This window comes from Lepidothrix coronata, unplaced genomic scaffold, assembly GCF_001604755.1.
Source record: "Lepidothrix coronata isolate B3197 unplaced genomic scaffold, Lepidothrix_coronata-1.0 Scaffold176, whole genome shotgun sequence".
NCBI lineage: Eukaryota > Metazoa > Chordata > Aves > Passeriformes > Pipridae > Lepidothrix > Lepidothrix coronata.
Genome location: NW_016690356.1, coordinates 475,793 through 495,740, shown reverse-complemented (window position 1 = coordinate 495,740; position 19,948 = coordinate 475,793). Strand labels below are relative to the sequence as shown.

Below are 19,948 nucleotides of genomic sequence, written 5' to 3'. Positions count from 1 at the left end.
AGCTGGAGGCCATTCCCTCTCCTCCTGTCCCTTGTTCCCTGGGAGCAGAGCCCGACCCCCCCCCCCCCCCCCCCCCCCCCCCCCCCGGCTCCCCCCTCCTGTCAGGGAGCTGCAGAGCCAGAAGGTCTCCCCTGAGCCTCCTTTTCTCCAGGCTGAGCCCCCCCAGCTCCCTCAGCTGCTCCTGCTGCTCCAGCCCCTTCCCCGGACACGCTCCAGCCCCTCTCGGTGTCCCTGCTGTCATGAGGGGCCCGGCCCGGCCGCGCTCGGGCCCGGCCCGTCCCCGCCCGCCGGCGCAGGCGCGGCTCTGCCCGGCCCGGCGGCCCCGCGGGATGCGGGCGCTGCGGCGGCTGCACGAGGCGGTCCTGGCGCTGCTGCTGTGGCGGGGCCCGGCCCCGGCCCGGCCCGCGGCCTCGGAGGTGCTGAGCCAGCACCTGCGGCAGCGCCGGCTGCCCCACTGGACCTCCTTCTGCGTCAAGTACAGCGCGGTGCGCAACGACCAGTTCGGGCTCTCGCACTTCAACTGGCCCGTGGACGGCGCCAACTACCTGGTGCTGCGCACCGGCTGCTTCCCCTTCATCAAGTACCACTGCTCGCGGGCCGCGCCGCAGGACCTGGCGCTGCAGAACGCCGCCTTCACCGCGCTCAAGGCGCTCAACGCCGGTGAGCGCGGCCCGGCCGGGCCCTCTGGGGCCGCGGGGGACGGGGAGAGCCCGGGGAGGGCAGGGCGGGATCGGGCAGAGCCTGAGGGGGAGCGGCGGCGGGGGAGGGCCGGGACGGTGGCGCTGAGCGGGGAGCTCCGGCCCCTTTCCTTGTCCCCCTCTCCTTGCCCGCCTCTCCCTCTCCTCCTTGTCCTCCTCTCCTTGCTCCCCTCTCTTTCTTCTTCTCCCCCTCCCTCTCCTTCCTTCTCTCCCCTTGTTCCCCTCTCTTTGCCCTTCTCCCCTTCCTTCTGCCACCCTCTCCTTGTCCTTCCCCTCCTTGACTCTTGTCCCTCTTCTCCTTGTCCCCCCCTCCTTGTCCCTTGTTCCTCTCTCCTTCTCCCCTTTTCTTTTTCCCCTTCTCCATATCCCTTTCCCCCTCCTGCCCCGCTCTCCCTGTCCCCGTCCCCTCGTCCCCCTCCTTGTCCCCCTCCTTGTCCCGGAGCGGGCTCCGTGAGCTCAGAGAACCCCCCGAGCTGCGGCTCCGGGAGAAGGCAGAGCTGTAAATCGATACTGGGGGAGGTTTCACCGAGTTCGTGTTTCTCCGGCCACTTGTGAGAGCAACAAATCAAACGCGCCAGCGCTTGGTGTTTAAATGGCTCTCACCTTTAGTACGGAGCGTTTTCCATCTGAAAATCTGGATGCCGTGGATGAAGTTCTGACCTCTGAGCGAATACACAAACATCAGCTGAAGCCAAACTCTGGTTCTGGGCTAATCTTTGCCTCTTCCACACCGGCAGTGTCTGCTTTGATCCTCATGTGCTGCTGGAATATAAATCCTTACAATAAAAATGCTCCGTCAGCACTTCATCATTAATATAAAAATAAGTATAAATAAGTTTTGAAACACGTTCATTCAAAACTTTGGCTGTGGATACAATGCTTATAAATGCTGACAGTGACAGTGGCATAACATTTCATAAGTTTGTTGTTTTCATATTTATTTTTTAAAAATCTCCTTCACTTTACAAGTGGTCAGTGACTTTTTTTCAAAACATGTCTGCTAGTCTTCATTTTCTGATCTTTCCAGACTGATCTAGTGAGAAAATACAATCACAGAGACTGATTTTGTAAGAACAACTTTAAATTTGGGGTTTTTTTCCCCTCCATCCAGTCAGACCTTTTATCTTTCTCACAGCTCCCTGCAGGTAGATTTAAATTATGGGAAAACATGATTAAAAAGTCACCTCTCCTCCTTCACAATCTTGCTTAAGCATTTGGATACTTCAAGCACGTTAAATGTGGTGTTTTCTGAACCTTTCTGGATTCAAGGCCTAAATCCATCTCCATTTTTCCTTCTATAATAAATAAAATATTGTCTGTAATAGATGGGTAACTTGGCAGTGCTGAAAAATATGTCACTTTTTGTATATAAACCTTTCTGCCCGTTGCAGTTCTGTTGGGGTTGGGTCTGATTTTCCCAAGGGCAGCTTCATGTTCATCTGTGAACTCACTGCCTGTTTTCCATCCTGTCTCTGCTCTGATTCATAGACAAACTCTGATAATGTAGTGGATGTCCAGGGAGTTTGGGTTTAGTGTTTATATATTTATATATATATATGTTTATATGTTTGTGTGTTTATATATATATATATATAATTGGTAGAAATCAGGCTGTGTGCGTGACCATGTTTCACTCATTTCATATCATTATCCTCCTGTTTTCTTTTTCTCATAATTCCTGTGTATCCCTGCTTTTCTTTGGCTATTTCCTGACTCCCGTGTGCTCAACACACAGAAAGGGTGTTTTGTCCTGTGAGCTGCCTTTGAGGAAAGGCAAAATTATGAAGCAGCTTTTCCAGGAATGCTTTCCCTCTCGTTTCATTTTGGAGTCCTCATTTACTATCAATTTGCAGTTTAATTTTCCCTGCCTTGCTCTCTTTGTACGTAACATGTTTTTGTCTTTCCTTAGGCATCCCAACTTTACTGTATGGAATTGGCTCCTGGTTCTTTGCCAGTGTCACAGAGACTGTTCAAACGAGTCACGGCCCAGTTACTATTTATTTTCTAAATAAAGAAGACGAAGGAGCCATGTACTGAACTCAGGCCTTCAAGTCCCTGTTGTTTGGTGGTTTCTGCTGCAAATATTTGCTCCCTTTGACTAAAAAGAACTGAAGGAAACTGTTATTTTCTTACAGTGCATCCTCATTTTTAATGTGCTGGTTCAAGAAGCTTCCTGGACTTTTTGGTCATGAGAGATTTATTTCTGCAGAGGTCAGTAAAGTTGAAAAGGTAGAAGCTTTGGGAGAAGAATTAATATTTCTAAGGGGGTTTATGGCAGTCACTGACTGGTGCAGCTTGTGATAATTTAAAGATCATTTACCAAATTAGAGAACTGCCTGTGGACAAGTAAAATGTGAATATGAACACACTGGCATTTTCAGAATGTCTCTGAAAAGATGAAGCTGCTCAGGTTTAGACTCTTGACAGGATGTTTCACAATGCACTAATTGTTAGAGTTGGAACTTTGAATGAATGAATTTGTGGCACTGACTTTACAATCACCTGGAAGAGCCTGAGAAGTTCAAAATGGCTGTATCACATTTCTTTAAATGATATTTAAATAAAAAAATCTAAAATACATTTGATGCTTGTATCTTTTGCAATTCTTGGAACTCCAGGTGTGTTATTATTTTTAATTTTAATTGCTTTTTAGGTAAGTAACAAAACCTAAGTGATCTAGAAGATTCAGTCCCCTGTGCTAATTTACAAATTGCTGATATTTTTAATTAACACAGGAGAATAAGAACACTACTCTCATTTTTTTGATGCAAATAACTGATTTCTCCAGTTTTAACAGCAAAACTTACAGGCACGTGTAATGACAGAATGACTTCAGCTGGAAACCTGGGCAGAGAAGAAGCTTTTGGGGAGCTGTTTGGATAGTGGAAATATGGAATTATTGGGCATTAATTTCAAACAACAGAGAGACCTGTACAGGATCTATTACTGGTGCTTGGTTTTAGTGCCAGCAAATAATGCTGTTGGTTCCAAATCCCACGTCTGGTGACGTAAGTTGGTCATTCCAGTTTTCATAAGTGGGAAAATAAACGTAAAATTGGCAGGTGCTGGTTTTGGAGGGTAACCTCTGCTCCTCAGTAAGTTATTATCAAGCTTTGACTACAGGATAATTTCATTTAAATACTTTCTCCTGAATTCCGTGGAAGTGCTTCCCACTTAATGAAGTGCAGCTTTGCTAAAAGCGACACTAAGCACTTTAATCAGAGAAGTTTCATTTTGTTTAATTTTGGAGCCTGTTCTTGACACAAGTTTACTGTGTCTCCAAGATGAAGAGATGGGATTACAAGAACCCTCATTAATAATAAAAGTTGCTCTTAGCATCTTCCCAGAGCTGATTTTCCCCGTGAAAGAACGGCAGCTCATAAGTTTAAAGTCAAATACTGCTCATTCATTGCCACGGAGCTCGTCAATACCTGGCTGTAAAGGTTTGGGCTCAACACAGGCTTGATAAAATGGTTTTTAATTACCAGACCATAAATACAGCACTTCATTGGAGCTGGTGCTGCTCTCACTGCAGCTTGTTTGATTTCTGATAATGGGCACTGCTGACTTTGCTTACCTGTTTTTCAATAACTGCAGGCAACACGCCTCCTTGTCCATACGGTGATGGGCAAGGCTCCTTGGAGAACATCTCTGACAAACTACCCTATTGATCCCTGCAATTCTGTGCTGCTCACAGCATTAAATAGGGCCCTGATTTCTTGTTCAATGATCTCACTGTGTAACAATTAAGCAAATGTAATATTTTCTTGTATTACATGAAAATCAATAGACCTCTTGCTCTTACGAAGCTGATCGTGCTGAAGGATGAACTGGAAGATGTCTGAGGGCAGAGTGCAAATATAATATCATTTATTCCTTTCATTAAGGCTCGTGTGGGAGCTCTTACAGGATTTCAGAGGGAAAATTGGCTGTTTATGAGGGATAACGCTGGAGTTATAATAATTTTCAAGTATGAATATAAACCTACTTGCTTTTCTTCAAAGGTAGAACGTTTCATCTGACTTTCACTCTCCTTTTGCCATTAGTACACGCTGCTTAGTGTCTCTTTTTTATCACTTAGGTTTTGGCTTGAATGCAGGATGGAAATACTGGGGGCCAAGAGGATTCACAGCACCTTGTCCCAAAACTTTCTTGGGGGGAATAACTGATCCACAAAATGACCCTTCTGCCTTTACAGGTTTGCTCTTCCATTTCAAACAAAGTCTGAGTTCATCTCCTAAGCCTTAATTATCTCTGCCCTATTCAAGAATGATGTTTAAATGAGGGAGAGCCGATGTTAAGAAGCCAGAGAGCTTTGTTTCACCTCACTTAACTACTTCAGAGAGATGAAACCTCAGCCTAAACCCAGAGGATCAGGTGGCTCCTCCTCGTAGCATCTCTTTAAACAATAATGACTGTTGGGGGCATCTTAACCCGAAGGAGCTCTTGGTGTTCCACCTCACCCGGGGTCAGGGGGCTCAGGTATCCCAGTTAAACTGTGCTACTGTAAATTAATGGAAAATGTAACTGCTCTGCTGAAAGATCAATGTCCAATAAGGGCTGCACAATCAAATCTTGTTGTGATGATTGAGGCCCTTAATTGCCTCTCAAAGATAAGGTGGTGATCAACACACGAGGAGCTGCTCTTTGTTACCGGTTCAATGACATGCTAATGAGAGCAGCCAAGGCAGGAGCTTTAACTACTTATACTTATTAAATCTTATGTTTGCTGTGAAAAATGACTTAAGCCCCACAATCGATGAAGCCCAGGTCTTAATTACTATATTTCACTTTTATACCTTTTTTGTATGTTTGACAAATGTTTCACCACAGGCTCTGTGCAGCTCTAATGAGAGTTACCCCAAGAAATGTTTTTTTTTCCGGTGGTGTCTCCTTCCAGTGGTGGTAACACAGGGGTGGTTTGGTTGTTTGAAAGAAGTTTTGTGACTAGGAATGCAAACAGGGGCCAGGCAGCTCATCCTGCTTAAATATTTTTGGATATAACATCACCCCTTGTACCACTGGTTGATGTAATCCTTGCTAAACCTCCAGGTGGACGTGAAGTTCTTACCTTTTTGTCCCATTGTAAATTAATATTGGATTTAGATACTAGTCAGGGTTGATATTCCCAAGTGTATTTGATTAGTGCTCTCTTATTATCTCAAAAATCATTTCTCCACTCTTCAGGGACACCTGGAGCCACCTGACCTTCCACTGACTTGAGCAGAAGTTGGATCTGTCCTCAACTTACCTTTTGTATTGACCTAAATCTCTTTGCAAACCAGAATTAAAGATCTCCCTGATGTACATTATTATTGAATAAAATTTAGCTATTTCTTAATAGTTGAATGCCCTCAGGCCTCTGCTTTAAAGCAACTTTGCCTGAAACAAAGGAGAATTTGCTTCATATATTATTTACTTTGGCCATTTAATTTAAATTGCCTTTTGCTGTAGCTCCTTACTCATGTTCACTGCAGAGAAGTAAGTTAATAAATCTGAGAGTTGTCTTGATTTCTTTCCCTGGTTCTGGAAACAGATGTCAGGTTACACTTTTTGGGCTGTATTTTTCAGTTTAAATACACCTAAGAAAAAGTGGCAACTCCACCATTGCATCAAGGGGATGTAGAACTAAAATTGTCACTAATACATCCCAAGTTTGTTTAAAAGATTTATTTCTAGAAAAGAATAAGATGTTGGTTTTGCATTTAAGTCTTTTAAAAAGCAAAATACACACGACTTAGAGTGATTTCAAAAGCAAATTGCATCACTTTAAGCACAGTTTATGAGCCCTGTTCTAGTTCATTAGAAAACCAATCTATTACTTTCAGTGATATTAATAATCTTAATAGAATTAACACCACAAAACATGATTAAAAGCAATCCTGTGGACAAGAAGTTTGATCAAGGAAACTTCCAAGCTTAAAAGGTAAGTTTCAAATTTTAACACCTGATTTTTACCAGGTTTAACCCCCAAAGCTGGTTTTATTCTTACAAGAAGAAATGCCATCAGATCTCATTGTAACGTGCTTAGTGATTCATGGGCCTGGGTATCCACGTGCTTGGTGAGATATGAATTATTTAGCAAGAAAAATCACAATAATTTTGTTGTTACTCAAGAATTTATAGGTTGACAGAAAAAACAATTATGCAGCCCCTGCAGCTGGTGGGGGGACAGAACATCATTAACCACACACAGCCACTGTGGCCCAGGCCAACTGCTGGAGTTACCTCCAAATCGTGTAATCTGCTTTATTTCAATATATCTTCATCATTTAAAGCAAGAACCCAACATTTACTAATTCAGCCTAAATCAAGTTTACCTTTGTTTTGGTTTTTTTTCACTCCAAGAGGAGTTTACTGTGAGGAAGAGCTTTAAAAGATCTATCTGAGGTCTGATTCTGCTCCCCGTGAGTTGAAACGAAGATCAATTATTGAAACTGAATTGAAAATAAGATCAATTATTTCCTGATATTTGGTTCACAAACACTCCTTTGCCTCTTATTCCAGAGAAACTGCAGAGTGACTGGAAGGGCTGGTGGGGAGGCAGTTTTGTGGAAGCTTTAATGCTTAAGGAATGTTAATCCATACATGTATCGATTAGGGTGGAGCACTTGGTGATTCTTTCTAGGAGATGCATTTGAGGGAAGAATATGTTTAGAAAGCCTGGACACTGTTGACCTACTTTTTTCAGGAGCCTGAGGGAATTCAGTTTGCTGCACTCCCGAGCTGTTGGAAGACATGGGAAGGGAAAGAAAAAAGGTGGATTTCACCACGATCCATTATTTTATAAACACGTATCAATGTCTTTTCTAAAGGACAGGAAAACGTGGGCTCCTAAAACAACGATCAGCTGCCATTTTTTCCAGGGAATGAAGAGCTTGTCCTGTGTTATTTTTAATTCCTGCCTGGAAACTGGCACAGGGAGGAAGCAGAGATGATAAACTGAATCCAGTGAACCAAGGACTGGCACATAGATCCTGGTTCCTGGAGTCTGTTTTATATAAACTGTATTGAATTCCACGTAACATGTACTGGGAATACAGCATTCCAAAACATTTTAATAGTTAAATGTTTACTGTTGAACTGTGGTACATAGTAAATACATGTTGTTCCTGTGTCATAACTGGGCAAATTCCAGTAGTAGTGAGGTTAAATTCCCAGAGATGCTGAGCAGGAGCTATAATGAAAATGTAGGACTTTCTGACTCCATCCTCAGCGTCCTTCCTGTGCCTCCTGCCCCTTTTATCCAGGGATCTGAGCCCAGGACTAGAGGAATTTTGGGTCCCAATTTTGGTTGCACACTGTAACTCCTGACAGGAGAGACTGAGCTCCCACATCCCTCCAGCAACAGCAAGGAAAAACCCAGATCCAGATCCTGGAATATTCAAGAATACTACCAGGAGAATTGCTCCTTCCTTCCTCCCTCTTCTTTGGACAGAGTTCTGGTGGAGGGGCTCAAAACTCCATTATATGATATCCGTGGCAAAGATAGAAAATGACTTGGGTTGGGCAACTTTGCAGAGGGAATTAAACAAGCAATAACTCCTTTCCTTACTTTTTTGAAGGCCTTGCAAATCATCCCGATAACCACAGCGCGGTGGGATTTTTCCCGGAGCGCTCCTGTGAGATTCCAACCTAATGATTTTCCTGCCCGTCTGCATCAGCATTTTGCTTTTCCTTGGTAATAAATATTTATTTTTCTTGCCGTGGCCACCTCCAGCTCCCCCCCCCCGTCCTCTCCACGGCGCCGGGAAGCAGCAGAGAGCAGCAGCAGACTGCGAGTAGCGAGTCTGGCACTGCTGGAGAACGTTTCCCCCCCACAAAAACAACCAGAATTTACACCAGTCCCGGGCTGCTCCACTGTCCTCCTGTAATTAAAGAACTGATATATTGTTCCTTTGCAGGTTTCGAATGCTGCTGCATTGTGGATCCACAATAACTTTTGAGGCGTAATTATAAACAGGAAATTACGCGTGGTTCTTGCTGACGGGGTGGCAGCTGCATTTCGTGGGGAAAATCAGCTTAATTGTTTATTAATTAATTAATTATTTTTACTTCTAGGAGCCTTCAACCTCCTGTGTCAGGAACTTTTTAAGAGGAGATTCTCGGGGCGGTCAAACACAGGACTTTGAGGATATTTTATGATGCGTATTAAAAAAAATCATAGATTGTGTTCCTGCATCACAGATTTTCCCCCAACGTCGAGGACAAAAACATAGAATTGGATTTTGGTGACATTCTGTTCTCACAGCAGGAATTCTGCGGGCTGATAAAATAAATATCAACTGTTTGTTTCAAATGCTGCCTTAAGAATGAAAATTTCTGATCAAGCATAGGTTTTAAAGAAGTCTGGCAAAACCAAAGCTGTATGAAAAAAACACATGATTTTATATCTTAAGATATAAAAACCCTTCAAGTTTGATTACACAAATCAGAATGGGGGATTAAGGTTATGATTAGCCCTGGAAAATCTACATAATATTTATGCAAATTTGGCAAATTGAGTTGGTTTTCCCCATAGCCTTGTAAATGAAAAAGACATTTTAGAAAAATTGCAGGTCTATAGAAATTCTCTCATTTTGTGTCCTATTCTTTAAAATTTAATAGAAAATGAGTCTGATTGAAATGAACCTGAGTGAAAGGTACACAGGGACTGCAGGTAAAAGGTTCATTTGAACAGAAAGACGTCTGTGTGGGCAGCACCAGTCCCTTAGATACTTAGGAGTTGGGGCTCTATTAATTTTTAGTGTAGGAACTAAATTATAAAGTTATTGAACAGAGAGAAAATTTATCTCTGTTAATGGCCATTGAAAGATCTTTTTTTTTTTCCTCCTAAAGCTCAAACAAAGTAGAATTCGAATAAGAGGAATCTTGAAGATGTTTCAGGAATTAAATCAAATATACCTCCCACTTCCCCCCCCCCAAATTGATAATATAACTCAAACAGTCCAGTTTGTCGTAGATGATAATGCGAGAGAGTGTGATAAAATGCACAGATCAATAGCCCACAATTGAGATTAATGCTCTGCTGTTAATAAAAAGAAATGGATAGTTTGGAGCTGTGTGGAGGGGAGAGCGTTCCCTGTCACTGGTGTCAGGTGAAAAGCTTGTTTTAAAAACTGAATATAGTGTGTCACGGCTCGGGGCTGTGGTGGGGAGGTGCAGAGCTGTCAAAACACGTTCTTTGCTGCTGTGAAGGACGTGGGATGTGAGGCTTCAACGGGGATTTCTCTCCTCACAAAGCTGGGTCGCGTTTTGGACTGGGCTCGTGTCCCCAGCATCCCTGACAGCCACGGAAGAGCTCAGCAAAGGCAGAATTGCATCTGGGTACCGGTAAAGGAGGTGTTTAGCTGAGAGTTCTGTGATTTGGAAACAGTGATGTTGGTAAAACTGCTCCAATACTTAACTCTTACTACAGATGTTGGGCTGTGCGGGAACACGGGGCAGCCCATTCCCAGTGCCTGGTTTGCTGTGCCGGGACAGGGAGGCACAGACGGACACACCGGGCGAGCGGGACACTCCCGGGGCCACGGGATCATCGAGCCTGGGGGAGACTAAACATCCAGGGAGACTAAAAATCCAGGGCAACCATCACCCTGTCCCCTACACCGCCCCCCTCAACCACGTCCCAGAGTGCCTCGGGAACGCTTCCCTGGTGACTCCACCAGCTCCGGGGGAGGTTCATTCCAACGCAAACTGGCGTTTGGTCCCTGCCGGTGTGTCTGTGTGGGCAGGAGCCCCGGGGGCTCTGAGGGTTCAGACCCCAACTAGAATCACAGAATCAGCTGGGTTGGAAGGGATCTCCGAGATCATCCAGTCCAACCCTTGATCCAACCCCGCCGTGGTTCCCAGCCCATGGCACTGATGCCACATCCAGTCTCTTTTTAAAAATCTCCAGGGACGGAGAATCCACCACTGCCCTGGGCAGCCCACTCCAATGGCTGAGCACCCTCTCTGGAAAGAAATTCTTCCTAATATCCAACCTAACCCTCCCCTGGCACAGCTGAAGACCCAGCCCTCTTGTCTTGCTGATACCTGGAAGAAGAGACCAACCCCCCCCGGCTCCCCCCTCCTGTCAGGGAGTTGCAGAGAGTGAGGAGGTCTCCCCTGAGCCTCCTCTTCTCCAGGCTGAGCCCCCCCAGCTCCCTCAGCCTCTCCTCGCCGGGCACTGCGCGCACGGGCAGCGCCGGGCACCTGGCGCTGCTTTTACAGCAACCCCAGCCCGGTTCGATCCGCCGCCTCAGCTGCGCTTTTCCTGCTCGAACACAAGGAATAACACAAGGCATAAAGGGGGTGGAACTACCGCCGGAGCGCTCCCGCTGCCCGGGGCGGTTTCCCAACCCGGAGCCGCCTCCTCGCCGAACATGGCGCCGCCTCCCCTTCCTCCCCTTCCTCCTCCTCCTCCCCCGCCGCACATCCATCCCCTCCCGCCGTTTTGGTTCCGGGGCAGCGGCTCCTTCCTGCGGGCGGGCGGGCGGCGGAGCCGGGCCCGGGAGCCCTGGGCGGCCGCAGCATGTGAGCGCCGGGGCGGGGATGCTCTGGCTGCTCTGCGGCCCCTCCCGCGCCATGGACGCCCAGGCGCTCGTCATCCGCATCAAGATCCCCGACGGGGCCGCCGTGGACTGGACCGTGCACTCCGCGCCCCAGCTGCTCTTCAGGGATGTGCTGGTGAGCGCACCCGCGGGGGGCAGAGGGGTGGCACGGTGGTGGCGTTGTCATGTCTGCGCCGGGAAGTTTTAGTGGGAAGGAGGTGGAGGGGGACGGGAAGCCCCGTGTGGAATCACCTCCCGCGCCCCTCGCGGGGTTCGGAGCCGAGCTCCGCGCGGGGGTCCCCGGGCAGGAGCACCGTGGGATGGTTTGGGCTGGAGGGCTCCTCTAAAGGTCCCACCCCGTGCCACGGGCAGGGATCCGGCATTAGGGCATCCCCCGCTGGATGCGGGGGCAAGGCGGGGCTTTAGGGCGGTTTAAACAGTTGTGGTTTGGGAAGGAGCGTTCCCGGCTCGGGTTGGGGCTTCTTCACCTGCTCCTGGTGGTGCTGCCCTTGCTGGGCTGGGGGGTCGTGGTGTCTCCTCTGCCCTCAGCACCTCCATCTGCACACCAAGTGTACAAGGACCCTCTCCTTCCTCAGAAATGGTGTTTATCCCACTTAGTGTCTCTTCTTCATTGCATCCTTAGCCCAAGGAAATGTCCGATCCTTGCGTGCAGGTCAGACTTCCTGCAGGATGGCCTCGTGTTCCCTCCACAGCACGTCCTTGCTGGAGACTCCATGTGCTCCTGTTCCTCTAAAGACAGTCTCCCCTCACCACTGATCATGTGCATGTTTAATTTCTTCTCTTGTTTTTAATATTGGAGAAAGATTCTGCAGATCTCTTTCGAAGTGTTGTGTTTTACTGAGAAGACACGTGGCAGATCAGGGCTTGATTGGCTGCGAAACATTTGATGTTGGGCCTGTAGAAGGTTGCACAGGTAACTGGAGCAGGTGGCAAATGTTCCTGGTTTCCTTCTTCCGAACATTTAGTGTTTTCCAAGACTTTCTGTGGGTGGAGGTGCAGCAGCAGCAGAACTTTTGAGAGATCAGTGAGGGTTTTGGGAAGGGCAGTTTCCCCTTGGTGGTTACTGTGAGTTTCCTTTGGTTGCACAACAAGCCTGGCATGACCCACTCTGCCCTTCAGACAAAGTGGTGCAAATCTGAGTCGGGTTTAATCCACGCTCTGCTTCATGTTTTCCATTTTTTCCCCCCAAATAAAGTGAGATAATCATTGATTGGACTATCCTTTGGCGTTCTAGAATTATTGGAAATTTAGGTTTGGTTGTATTATTTAAAAATAGGTAGAGAAATTGAGGTCAGTGGATGACACAGGACCTTGAGGAGCGCCCAACAGTTGCAGTAACCTCCAGTCACGTGGAAGTGGAGCTTCCTGGTCACTCTGAGTGTGAGAGAAGTGAAAAGATAAGGAAGAAGGGCATGTCACTGAGGAAGGAGGAGGTTTTTTGTTCTCCCTTCACACACAGTTTTGATGCTTGTTAGTTGTTGGTTTGCAGCCATCCAACAGCTCTACCAGCCTTTTAAAGATGTGTTTTTCTAGTTATAAGCAGGTTGACTTTCCTGTTTCATGGCTTAGGTGGTTGTTGCTCCAGTCAGCACGTGATGGTAGAACCTGACAGGACCAAACATTGCTGGTTTTCTCAAAACTCACAGTTACTCATTACACTTGTGTTCATTAATCATAGAATTGTAGAATGGTTTGGGTTGAAAGAGACTTTTAAAGTGCATCTTATTCCACCCCCTGCCATGAGCAGGGACACCTTCCACTATCCCAGGGTGCTCCAACCTGGCCTTGGGCACCTCCAGGGATGGAGCAGCCACAGCTTCTCTGGGCAACCTGTGCCAGTGTTGTGCATCAGGTCAGATTTCTGTTGGTGGTGATAATTTTTAGTTCTCCACCCTTGTTCTGTGGCCTTGGGGGTGTTGGTGGCAGCTGGAGGTGACTGGAATTGTTGGGTGACACGTGGTGAGTCAGGAGGTGATGGCATTGCTGCCATCAGGGGGGCTGTGACACTGTCCAGCTGTGCAGTACCACCAGTCAATAACTGTCATTGTCACGTCAAAACCCCTCCCTTGTGGACTGAGAAACCTTCAGACCAGAAGGGAGAAGTTTAATAAGGTCTGAACTGTCTCACGGCCCTCCTTTGCCTGGTGGTGTTTCGGGAGGTGCCATCACAATATTCATTTGTGTGATAACTACAGAAATTCAATGAAATAAGGCTCCAGACACTAAGAAGTGGTAGATCCATCACCACCTGTGGCTGGGGAGGAGCCTGGAGTGTGGTGGGGAGGGCAGGAGTGGGGCTGACCCCACCTTCTGCTGGCCTGCTGGCCTGATTCCACTCACCTGCAAGAGGGTTTGTGTGTTAGTAACAACTAGAGAGCACCTGGAGAATTCAGGTGTTCCCTATTAATGGGAACTACTGAGTGGTGCTAACCCAGCCAGAGCCCAGGGATTGCCCACATGTCCCTGAACTGAAGGCCCAGGAAGGGCAAACATCCCCTTTTTCTCAGCTCCTGCTGTTTGGGGCACAGTGAAGTTCTGAATAATCCCTGTGGGGCTGTGCAGAGCACGTCAGGATCCATCCCATTCCTTGTGCCTGTGCTTCAAGGAGATTGATGGGAATATTGCCTTGCCTTCAGCTGGAGAACCAGCTCCAAAAACCAACTGCACACCCCAGGTTTCTGCACTGGAGGGAACTGGGGCTGGGGGGAGCCTTGGATTAGCTGTGGAGTGAGGCTGCTCTTCCTTCTAAGGTGGGTCCCATGGGCTGCTTTGTGTTAAGAAAGCCCCTTAAAATTATCTTTGAGAACAGCAGGATTGTATTTTATATTTTTAAGGTGATTTTTGTTAATTTAGCATCCTAGAAATGGAGGTGGCCTTGTGAACACAGATGAGTGCAGCCTTGCAGCATTTCAGGCTGGTGTGCAAGAATATTTCCATCCTCCTTTTTCCACAGAAGAAGCTGTGTAGAGTCACCAAATATCCTGTTCATCCCCAAATATCCTGTCCATAGCCATGGAATAACCAGTTGGAGTCAGGAGCCTGATGCTCAGAGCAGTGCCTGACACACTTCTTAATTTTCAGCTGCTCTAGTTCTGCCTTCTGCAGGAGTTTTTCCTGCTCCTGAGCTGTGCAGCAGGGATTCAATCCTGGGACCTGCAGGTGTGTGATCCATGGAAGCAGCACCGTGTGCTTTAAATGAGGCACTTTCTTGATTACTTTCCTGAAGTGGCTGCTCGGAGCTGTTCTCCATAATGTCACTTTAAATACCTTCCCTGTGCATCAGCTTTGCAGACCTGTAAGTTCCCAGTAAATAGATTTATTTTTAAGGCACCACTAAATGAATTACAGTAAGCTTGTTTTTTTTTCAGTGGGGCTGTCTCCACTAGTTTGTCCTGTCACTGGGGTATTTAAGCAACTTGGTGTTAATTCTGGAAAACTTCATGTCATACCGAGACAAAACGAGTTCCCAGTGAAAGGTGAGAGCTGTGCCCTCAATATTTACACTGCCATCAAAGCAGGGCTTTCACACTTTGTGCTTTCCCACCCCAGGGCTCTTCCAGAGGGCAGATTTGATGGAATTCCCCCTTGCAGCTGCTCTTCCCTGATTTTTTTGCCTCCTCTTGGAGGCTTTTCAGCCCTGTGAGCTAAAACAGGAGCTGTGATGTTTGTGAGCCCCCTCCAAGTTGTGGCATTTTATTGTTCCTGATCTCTGTTGTGATAGTAGAAAATCCCCCTGCACGTGTAATCCCTTGAAATTTGGAGTAATCCTTTAAGCTTGGGTCACCCAGAGGTCTGGGGGGATGTTTGAGCTTGGAAATCTCCTGGAGCTGCTGAAAACACTTTGGTTCCTGCACAATAGTAGGGGGGATTTCCCTCCTTCCTCCTCCCTGCAAGGCTGGTTTTCTCAGATACTTTGGTTTAATAAAATTACTGTAAGCTGAGCACAGTTTTTGTGGCTGTTGGGAGGGTTTTCTTGTCAATTGTTTATTCAGTGTAAGAGTTATGGTGGATAATTCACTTACTTGTTAATTATTCATATTAAAGAAGTGTCAACATACAGGAAAAGTTATTTTAAATGGGGGAGGAGGAGGTGTAAGAATTTTTTACCACTGTTTCACTGCTATCACAGCTTTGGGAGTCTTGTTTTCAGACTTTTAGGGCCATCAGAAGTGCCTCTGTCTCAGGGCTGTGCTTGCACACCCATTAAATACAGTTTTTAAATACCCCAGAACAATTTTTAAATCCGTTTCATGGAAGCATCTGTGTGCCCATAGAAGAGTATTTTACAAGTGGCTTAAATCTAACACAATTAAAGTGTTTTTCCTGAGGAATTTTTGATGGTTAACTGAATGGATTTAGGGATAATTAGTTAGTACAGCCTTCTGTTTAGGCAAGACTTTAATTTCTTATTAGGAATAGTGGTTGGCTTTTGACAGAGGACTGACAGGCCCTGTAGAAGTATTAAAATGGACAAATTTTGTTAACATGGCAACGTTTGGGGATTTTTTTTTTTTCTCTTTTGCCTCCACAAATTTTCGATTCCATCATTAGCTCAGGTGTATTGCACATCTTTTATATACAATGAGTAGTTTAAATGGCACACACTGATTTATTTGAGTGTCTGAAATGAAAAGACGACACGAGGAAGTTTTGAGAATTATTATTATTTCCTTCAGCTCCGTGGAAATCTTAAAGCTGCCACTGCTGCTTTCTCATTTTATTAATTGTGTCTCTCTGATACGACACAGAACGTTTTAATTTCGTATTTTTAGATGAAACAGGGAAAAATAAAAGGAGGCAGAAGTGACAGGGCAGCGATCATGGGGGGGGGGGGTTCAGCACCCTGAGATGCTCACGGGGAACGTGCTGCAATAAATCCTGCTCTTCATTAATTTCTAATCACTCGGTGACACTGTCAGTGTCAGAGAGATTGTCTGACACGAGCAATCAGCAGCGGGGAGGGAAAAAGCCACGCTGTGAATTTGTGCCGTGCCCTGACGTGACTTATGGAGCCTCCCAGGGCTGCCACGGCTGCTCCTCGCTGCCTTTGGGCTCAGGGCTCTGGGAAAAGGCTAAAAAATGAGACAAGCTCTTGTCTTGTGTCAGCAGAAAAAATTCCTGGTTTGGCTCAGAGCTGTGAGGTCTGAGGGATCCCACAACCTGGGGAGTGTTGGGTGTTCCTGGGAGGAATTGTGCCGTGATGCTCAGGCTCTCACCTCTTTGGGTATTTTAACCTTCACTTCTTTGGGCTTTTTAACCTGATTTTTCTCCCACTATTTTAACCTGGTTTCCCCCCCCCCCCTCAGCATTTTAATCCGTCTGTGGACTTTTGGAGAAGTTGAAATTCCAGTTAACACTAAAAAAAGCTCCAAACTTTGTGCCTGATGTGGAGCTGGGAGGATGTGGATCCCTCCACGTTCCTGGGGGGAAAGCAGGAAAAATTCCTTCAGTCTCCCAGCTCCTGCTGGAATTCCTGCTGGAATTGATCCCATGGGAGCTGTTTGTTACCCTGAGCTGCAGGCAGGAGCTGTGGGTGAGGTTGTCTCGTGCTGGACCAGGTTGTTGGGAGTGGAGGAATTGGGATATAAACAGGACTGAGGGAGGAAAGAGGCTTTTTAAAGCAAAAAAACCATTGATAAACTTCTTTTTATGCCTGATGTGGATGAGTTAGATGTACATTTCTTATAACCTACGGACGAAATTCGATTCTTTATAAACTGCAAGCCCCAGACCCCACGGAGTTGTTCGCAATTCTCATGGAGTTATTTGGGAAGAAAACAAGTTTTCCTCGAGGTGAAGTGGGGAGGAAGGAGAAGAGCACCATGATTGGTACAGATTTGTGTTGTGCACTAAAAAGTTGGTAATTTTGGGGCAGTGGGGAGTAGATTTTAACTCTTCTTCCTGCAGCTGGGGAGTGATGAAGATGATTTACCCTAAATCAGGCTTTTTCCATTTTTTTTTTTTTTGATGTATAACCAATTCTCGTTCACATTTTAGGATGTCATCGGCCAAGTTTTGCCAGATGCGACGACAACAGCCTTTGAGTGTGAGTATGACTCCTATAAACCATCCCCTCTGTCACGTTGCAGGGCTGCCATTTTAAAAATAAATAATATTTACACTCGTCCTGTGTTACAGTTAAATATTTATGCATTTCTGCGAGTTTCATAACGGTACTAACCCCAGCAATATTTTATTATTTAATCACATCTCCAATGAGCAGATTGCCACAAAGTAGCTTTAATTACCAGCGTGACCTTCCCGTGCTCTGACTCCTCAGTGCAATTATATTGCTCAAATTAAATGAAAAGTATAAACTACCTGTAGGTCTGAGCTGAACGTTTTAATCCTCTCAGCGAGGGGGTTAGTGCAGATTTAGCCTCCTATCTGTTCTTTGAACCCTGTTTATTCTTGTTTTTTGAGGGGTTCCTGGGGGATTGTCCTGTCTGGAGAGGAATGAGCTGCAAAGGGGAGTCAAAAATCTGTGTCTCAAGATACTGAGCTGGGCTTTTCTTCCGAGTGGAGAAGACTCCTGTTATTCCCTTTTAATTTTTATTGTATTTTTTTCCTGTGATGGAGATGAAATGGCAGGAGCTGGAGGGGATTAAATTGTTCTGTGAGGGAGGTGGTGACACTGAGGGTGACAGAGCAGGTACAACACTGGGCCTTGCCTTCTTAGCATTTCTTCCCTTTTTAGAGCTTTATGGACAACTCTGTCCATAAATAATCAGAGGAATTATTGTTTTATGGTCCCTCAAGTACTATTTATCTTGCTTTTCATACCATTGAGTTTTCCCCTCCTGAAACACCACAAAACTAAGAATGGAGATAAGTTTTATTTCTGTCTCCATGACATTTCTCCTGCTCTGCTTTTTAACACAAGACTTTCTGCAGGGACCTGAGCAAAACCAGGCTCCAGACCTTGCCACTTATATTCATTTTGATTTGCTAACGTTTTTTTGCACACCTCCCACATCACACATTAGCTGTGTTTGAACTTCATGCACCAGCAGCAGCCTCTGCAATCAGGGCAGTAGCCCATATTAATGGGACCATGTGTAGAACTTTTCCTGGAAATACTGATTTCCTCGTGTCTTCCAACATCTGCTTCTGTGCTTTCCCTTCGTGTCTCTAGTCTGTCATTTACATCTGCACAAAGCCATTTCCCCTGCCATTTAACTGGCATCTAAAATATGTTATGGATATTGATGCCTGATTTCTTTTTTGTTTGTTTGTTTGTTTGTTTTTTCTTTTTTCCTGGGGACTTTTTCCATCTCCAGTGCCTGGATTTTACCAGCTTGAGGTTTGTTCTCAGCTGCTTCAGAGGGGGATAATTCCCATCCAGCACAGGTTTCTCTGCTCTCTGTTCAGTTATTGTTATCCCCAGTGTCCTACCTGGGGCTGCACTTCTCCTCCTGTTGGACCTGGAGGTGATTTTATCACCCAATTCCACGTCCCTCCCAACAAACTCCCTCCCAACATATGGCCTGTTATGATCCTTTTCTCCAAACTCTGCCATTTTGTGGATTTGTGACACGCTGCAGATTTTGGGAAGATTGCTTCATGATATTTGTTTGCCATCTGCTGCACTGTTTGGTGTCTTGTGAGGGTTTCTCCCTCCATTTTAAGTGGCATTTGCAAAATCCAGCCAGGACTTGAGGATTTGTTGGGGTCTACTTTTGCTTCCCTGATGTGCTGGAAAATGGAGAGGAGCCTGGAAACCTTCCTGAGCCCAGGGAGTTTTTGGGCTGTGCCCACTTAGATGCCATGCTGGGGTGGCAAAGCAGATTTTTCTGCTGCTTTTGCTCTTTGATTATTTTATATTCAGCTTTTTTTAGAGCCAGTTAACATTTTACACCCTTCCATCCACACATTCTATATTTCTTCTCTTTGTACCACCATCAGGAATTTTGCAGCTCTGAGAACACTGGAGTTAATTTCCCAATCATTTGGAGGGAATAAAGTGGGATTTTTCTGAGCATTTTGCCAGAGTTTCCCACTTTTTTTTTCTTCTTTTTTTTTTTTTTGGTGGTCCCAGCTCAGTCTGTTCCCTCACACTAAGCCTGTTAAACAGCTTTTAGCCATATATTCCCCCCTCCCTGTCCTATATTTTCCCTCTTTCTGCTTTCCCTCTGCTCCTTGCTGTCTGTGTGTGGTGTTTGTTGTATTCCCTATTCCAGCAGCTGCTTTTCCAGCCCTTCCCACTCTGGGACTTGGGTTGGGGCCAGGCAGCAGTTTTACAGCTCCTCCTCCTTTCTGCCTCAGACATTTCCAGGCAGGGAAGCATTTCACTTTCAACTCACCAGCTCTTCCTAATCTTTCCATGGAATTCATGGAATTCCATCATTCCAGCTGCTCACCCCGGTGAGGAGTTTGAACAGTCTGGCAGTGCACCAGTTAAATTTCCATGAGAAAAGGCTCTGCTAGGACATATCTCTGCTCTCCAGTCCCTCTTCCAGGTTCCACACTTCCAGCATCTCTCCCACTACATTTTAGGAGTGTTAATTCCGAGGGTTTTATGGTTTTTGCTCTTTTTCATTGAAAGCCTCAGAATTTACCTGGGAGGTTTTCAGAGGCAAAAGGGACAAAGTCCTTTTCTCCCACAGTTTTCATTGTTTAGCTCTGATCTCTTCCCTGATTCTTGTGCATAACTAGGAGCAAGGAGGGAGTTTTCATCCATAATGGCACTTTTTTTTC

At 46.0% G+C, this 19,948-nt stretch overlaps 2 protein-coding genes and 1 long non-coding RNA gene across 4 annotated transcripts in view; all 3 read left to right on the top strand.

The window, feature by feature from the left end:
• The first annotated feature begins 329 nt into the window (after positions 1-329).
• Positions 330-3,278, top strand: CUNH15orf61 (chromosome unknown C15orf61 homolog). The gene is made up of 2 exons (XM_017830338.1): positions 330-660; positions 2,608-3,278. The coding sequence occupies exons 1-2, from the start codon at positions 330-332 to the stop codon at positions 2,733-2,735; spliced, it is 459 nt and encodes a 152-aa protein (XP_017685827.1). The 3' UTR covers positions 2,736-3,278.
• Positions 3,279-4,678: 1,400 nt separating this feature from the next.
• Positions 4,679-8,871, top strand: LOC108504793. The gene is made up of 3 exons (XR_001877252.1): positions 4,679-4,896; positions 5,886-6,624; positions 8,760-8,871. It is a non-coding gene; the product is annotated as an uncharacterized LOC108504793 (long non-coding RNA).
• A 2,307-nt stretch (positions 8,872-11,178) lies between these two features.
• The window catches only part of MAP2K5 (mitogen-activated protein kinase kinase 5), a 126,008-nt gene continuing 117,238 nt past the window's right edge, over positions 11,179-19,948 (top strand). For both annotated transcript variants that reach the window (XM_017830326.1, XM_017830325.1), the window contains exons 1-2: positions 11,179-11,366; positions 17,249-17,297. In XM_017830326.1, the coding sequence (XP_017685815.1) occupies positions 11,232-11,366; positions 17,249-17,297 (184 nt within the window). In that variant the 5' untranslated portion in view covers positions 11,179-11,231. The remainder of the gene's footprint in view (positions 11,367-17,248; positions 17,298-19,948) is intronic.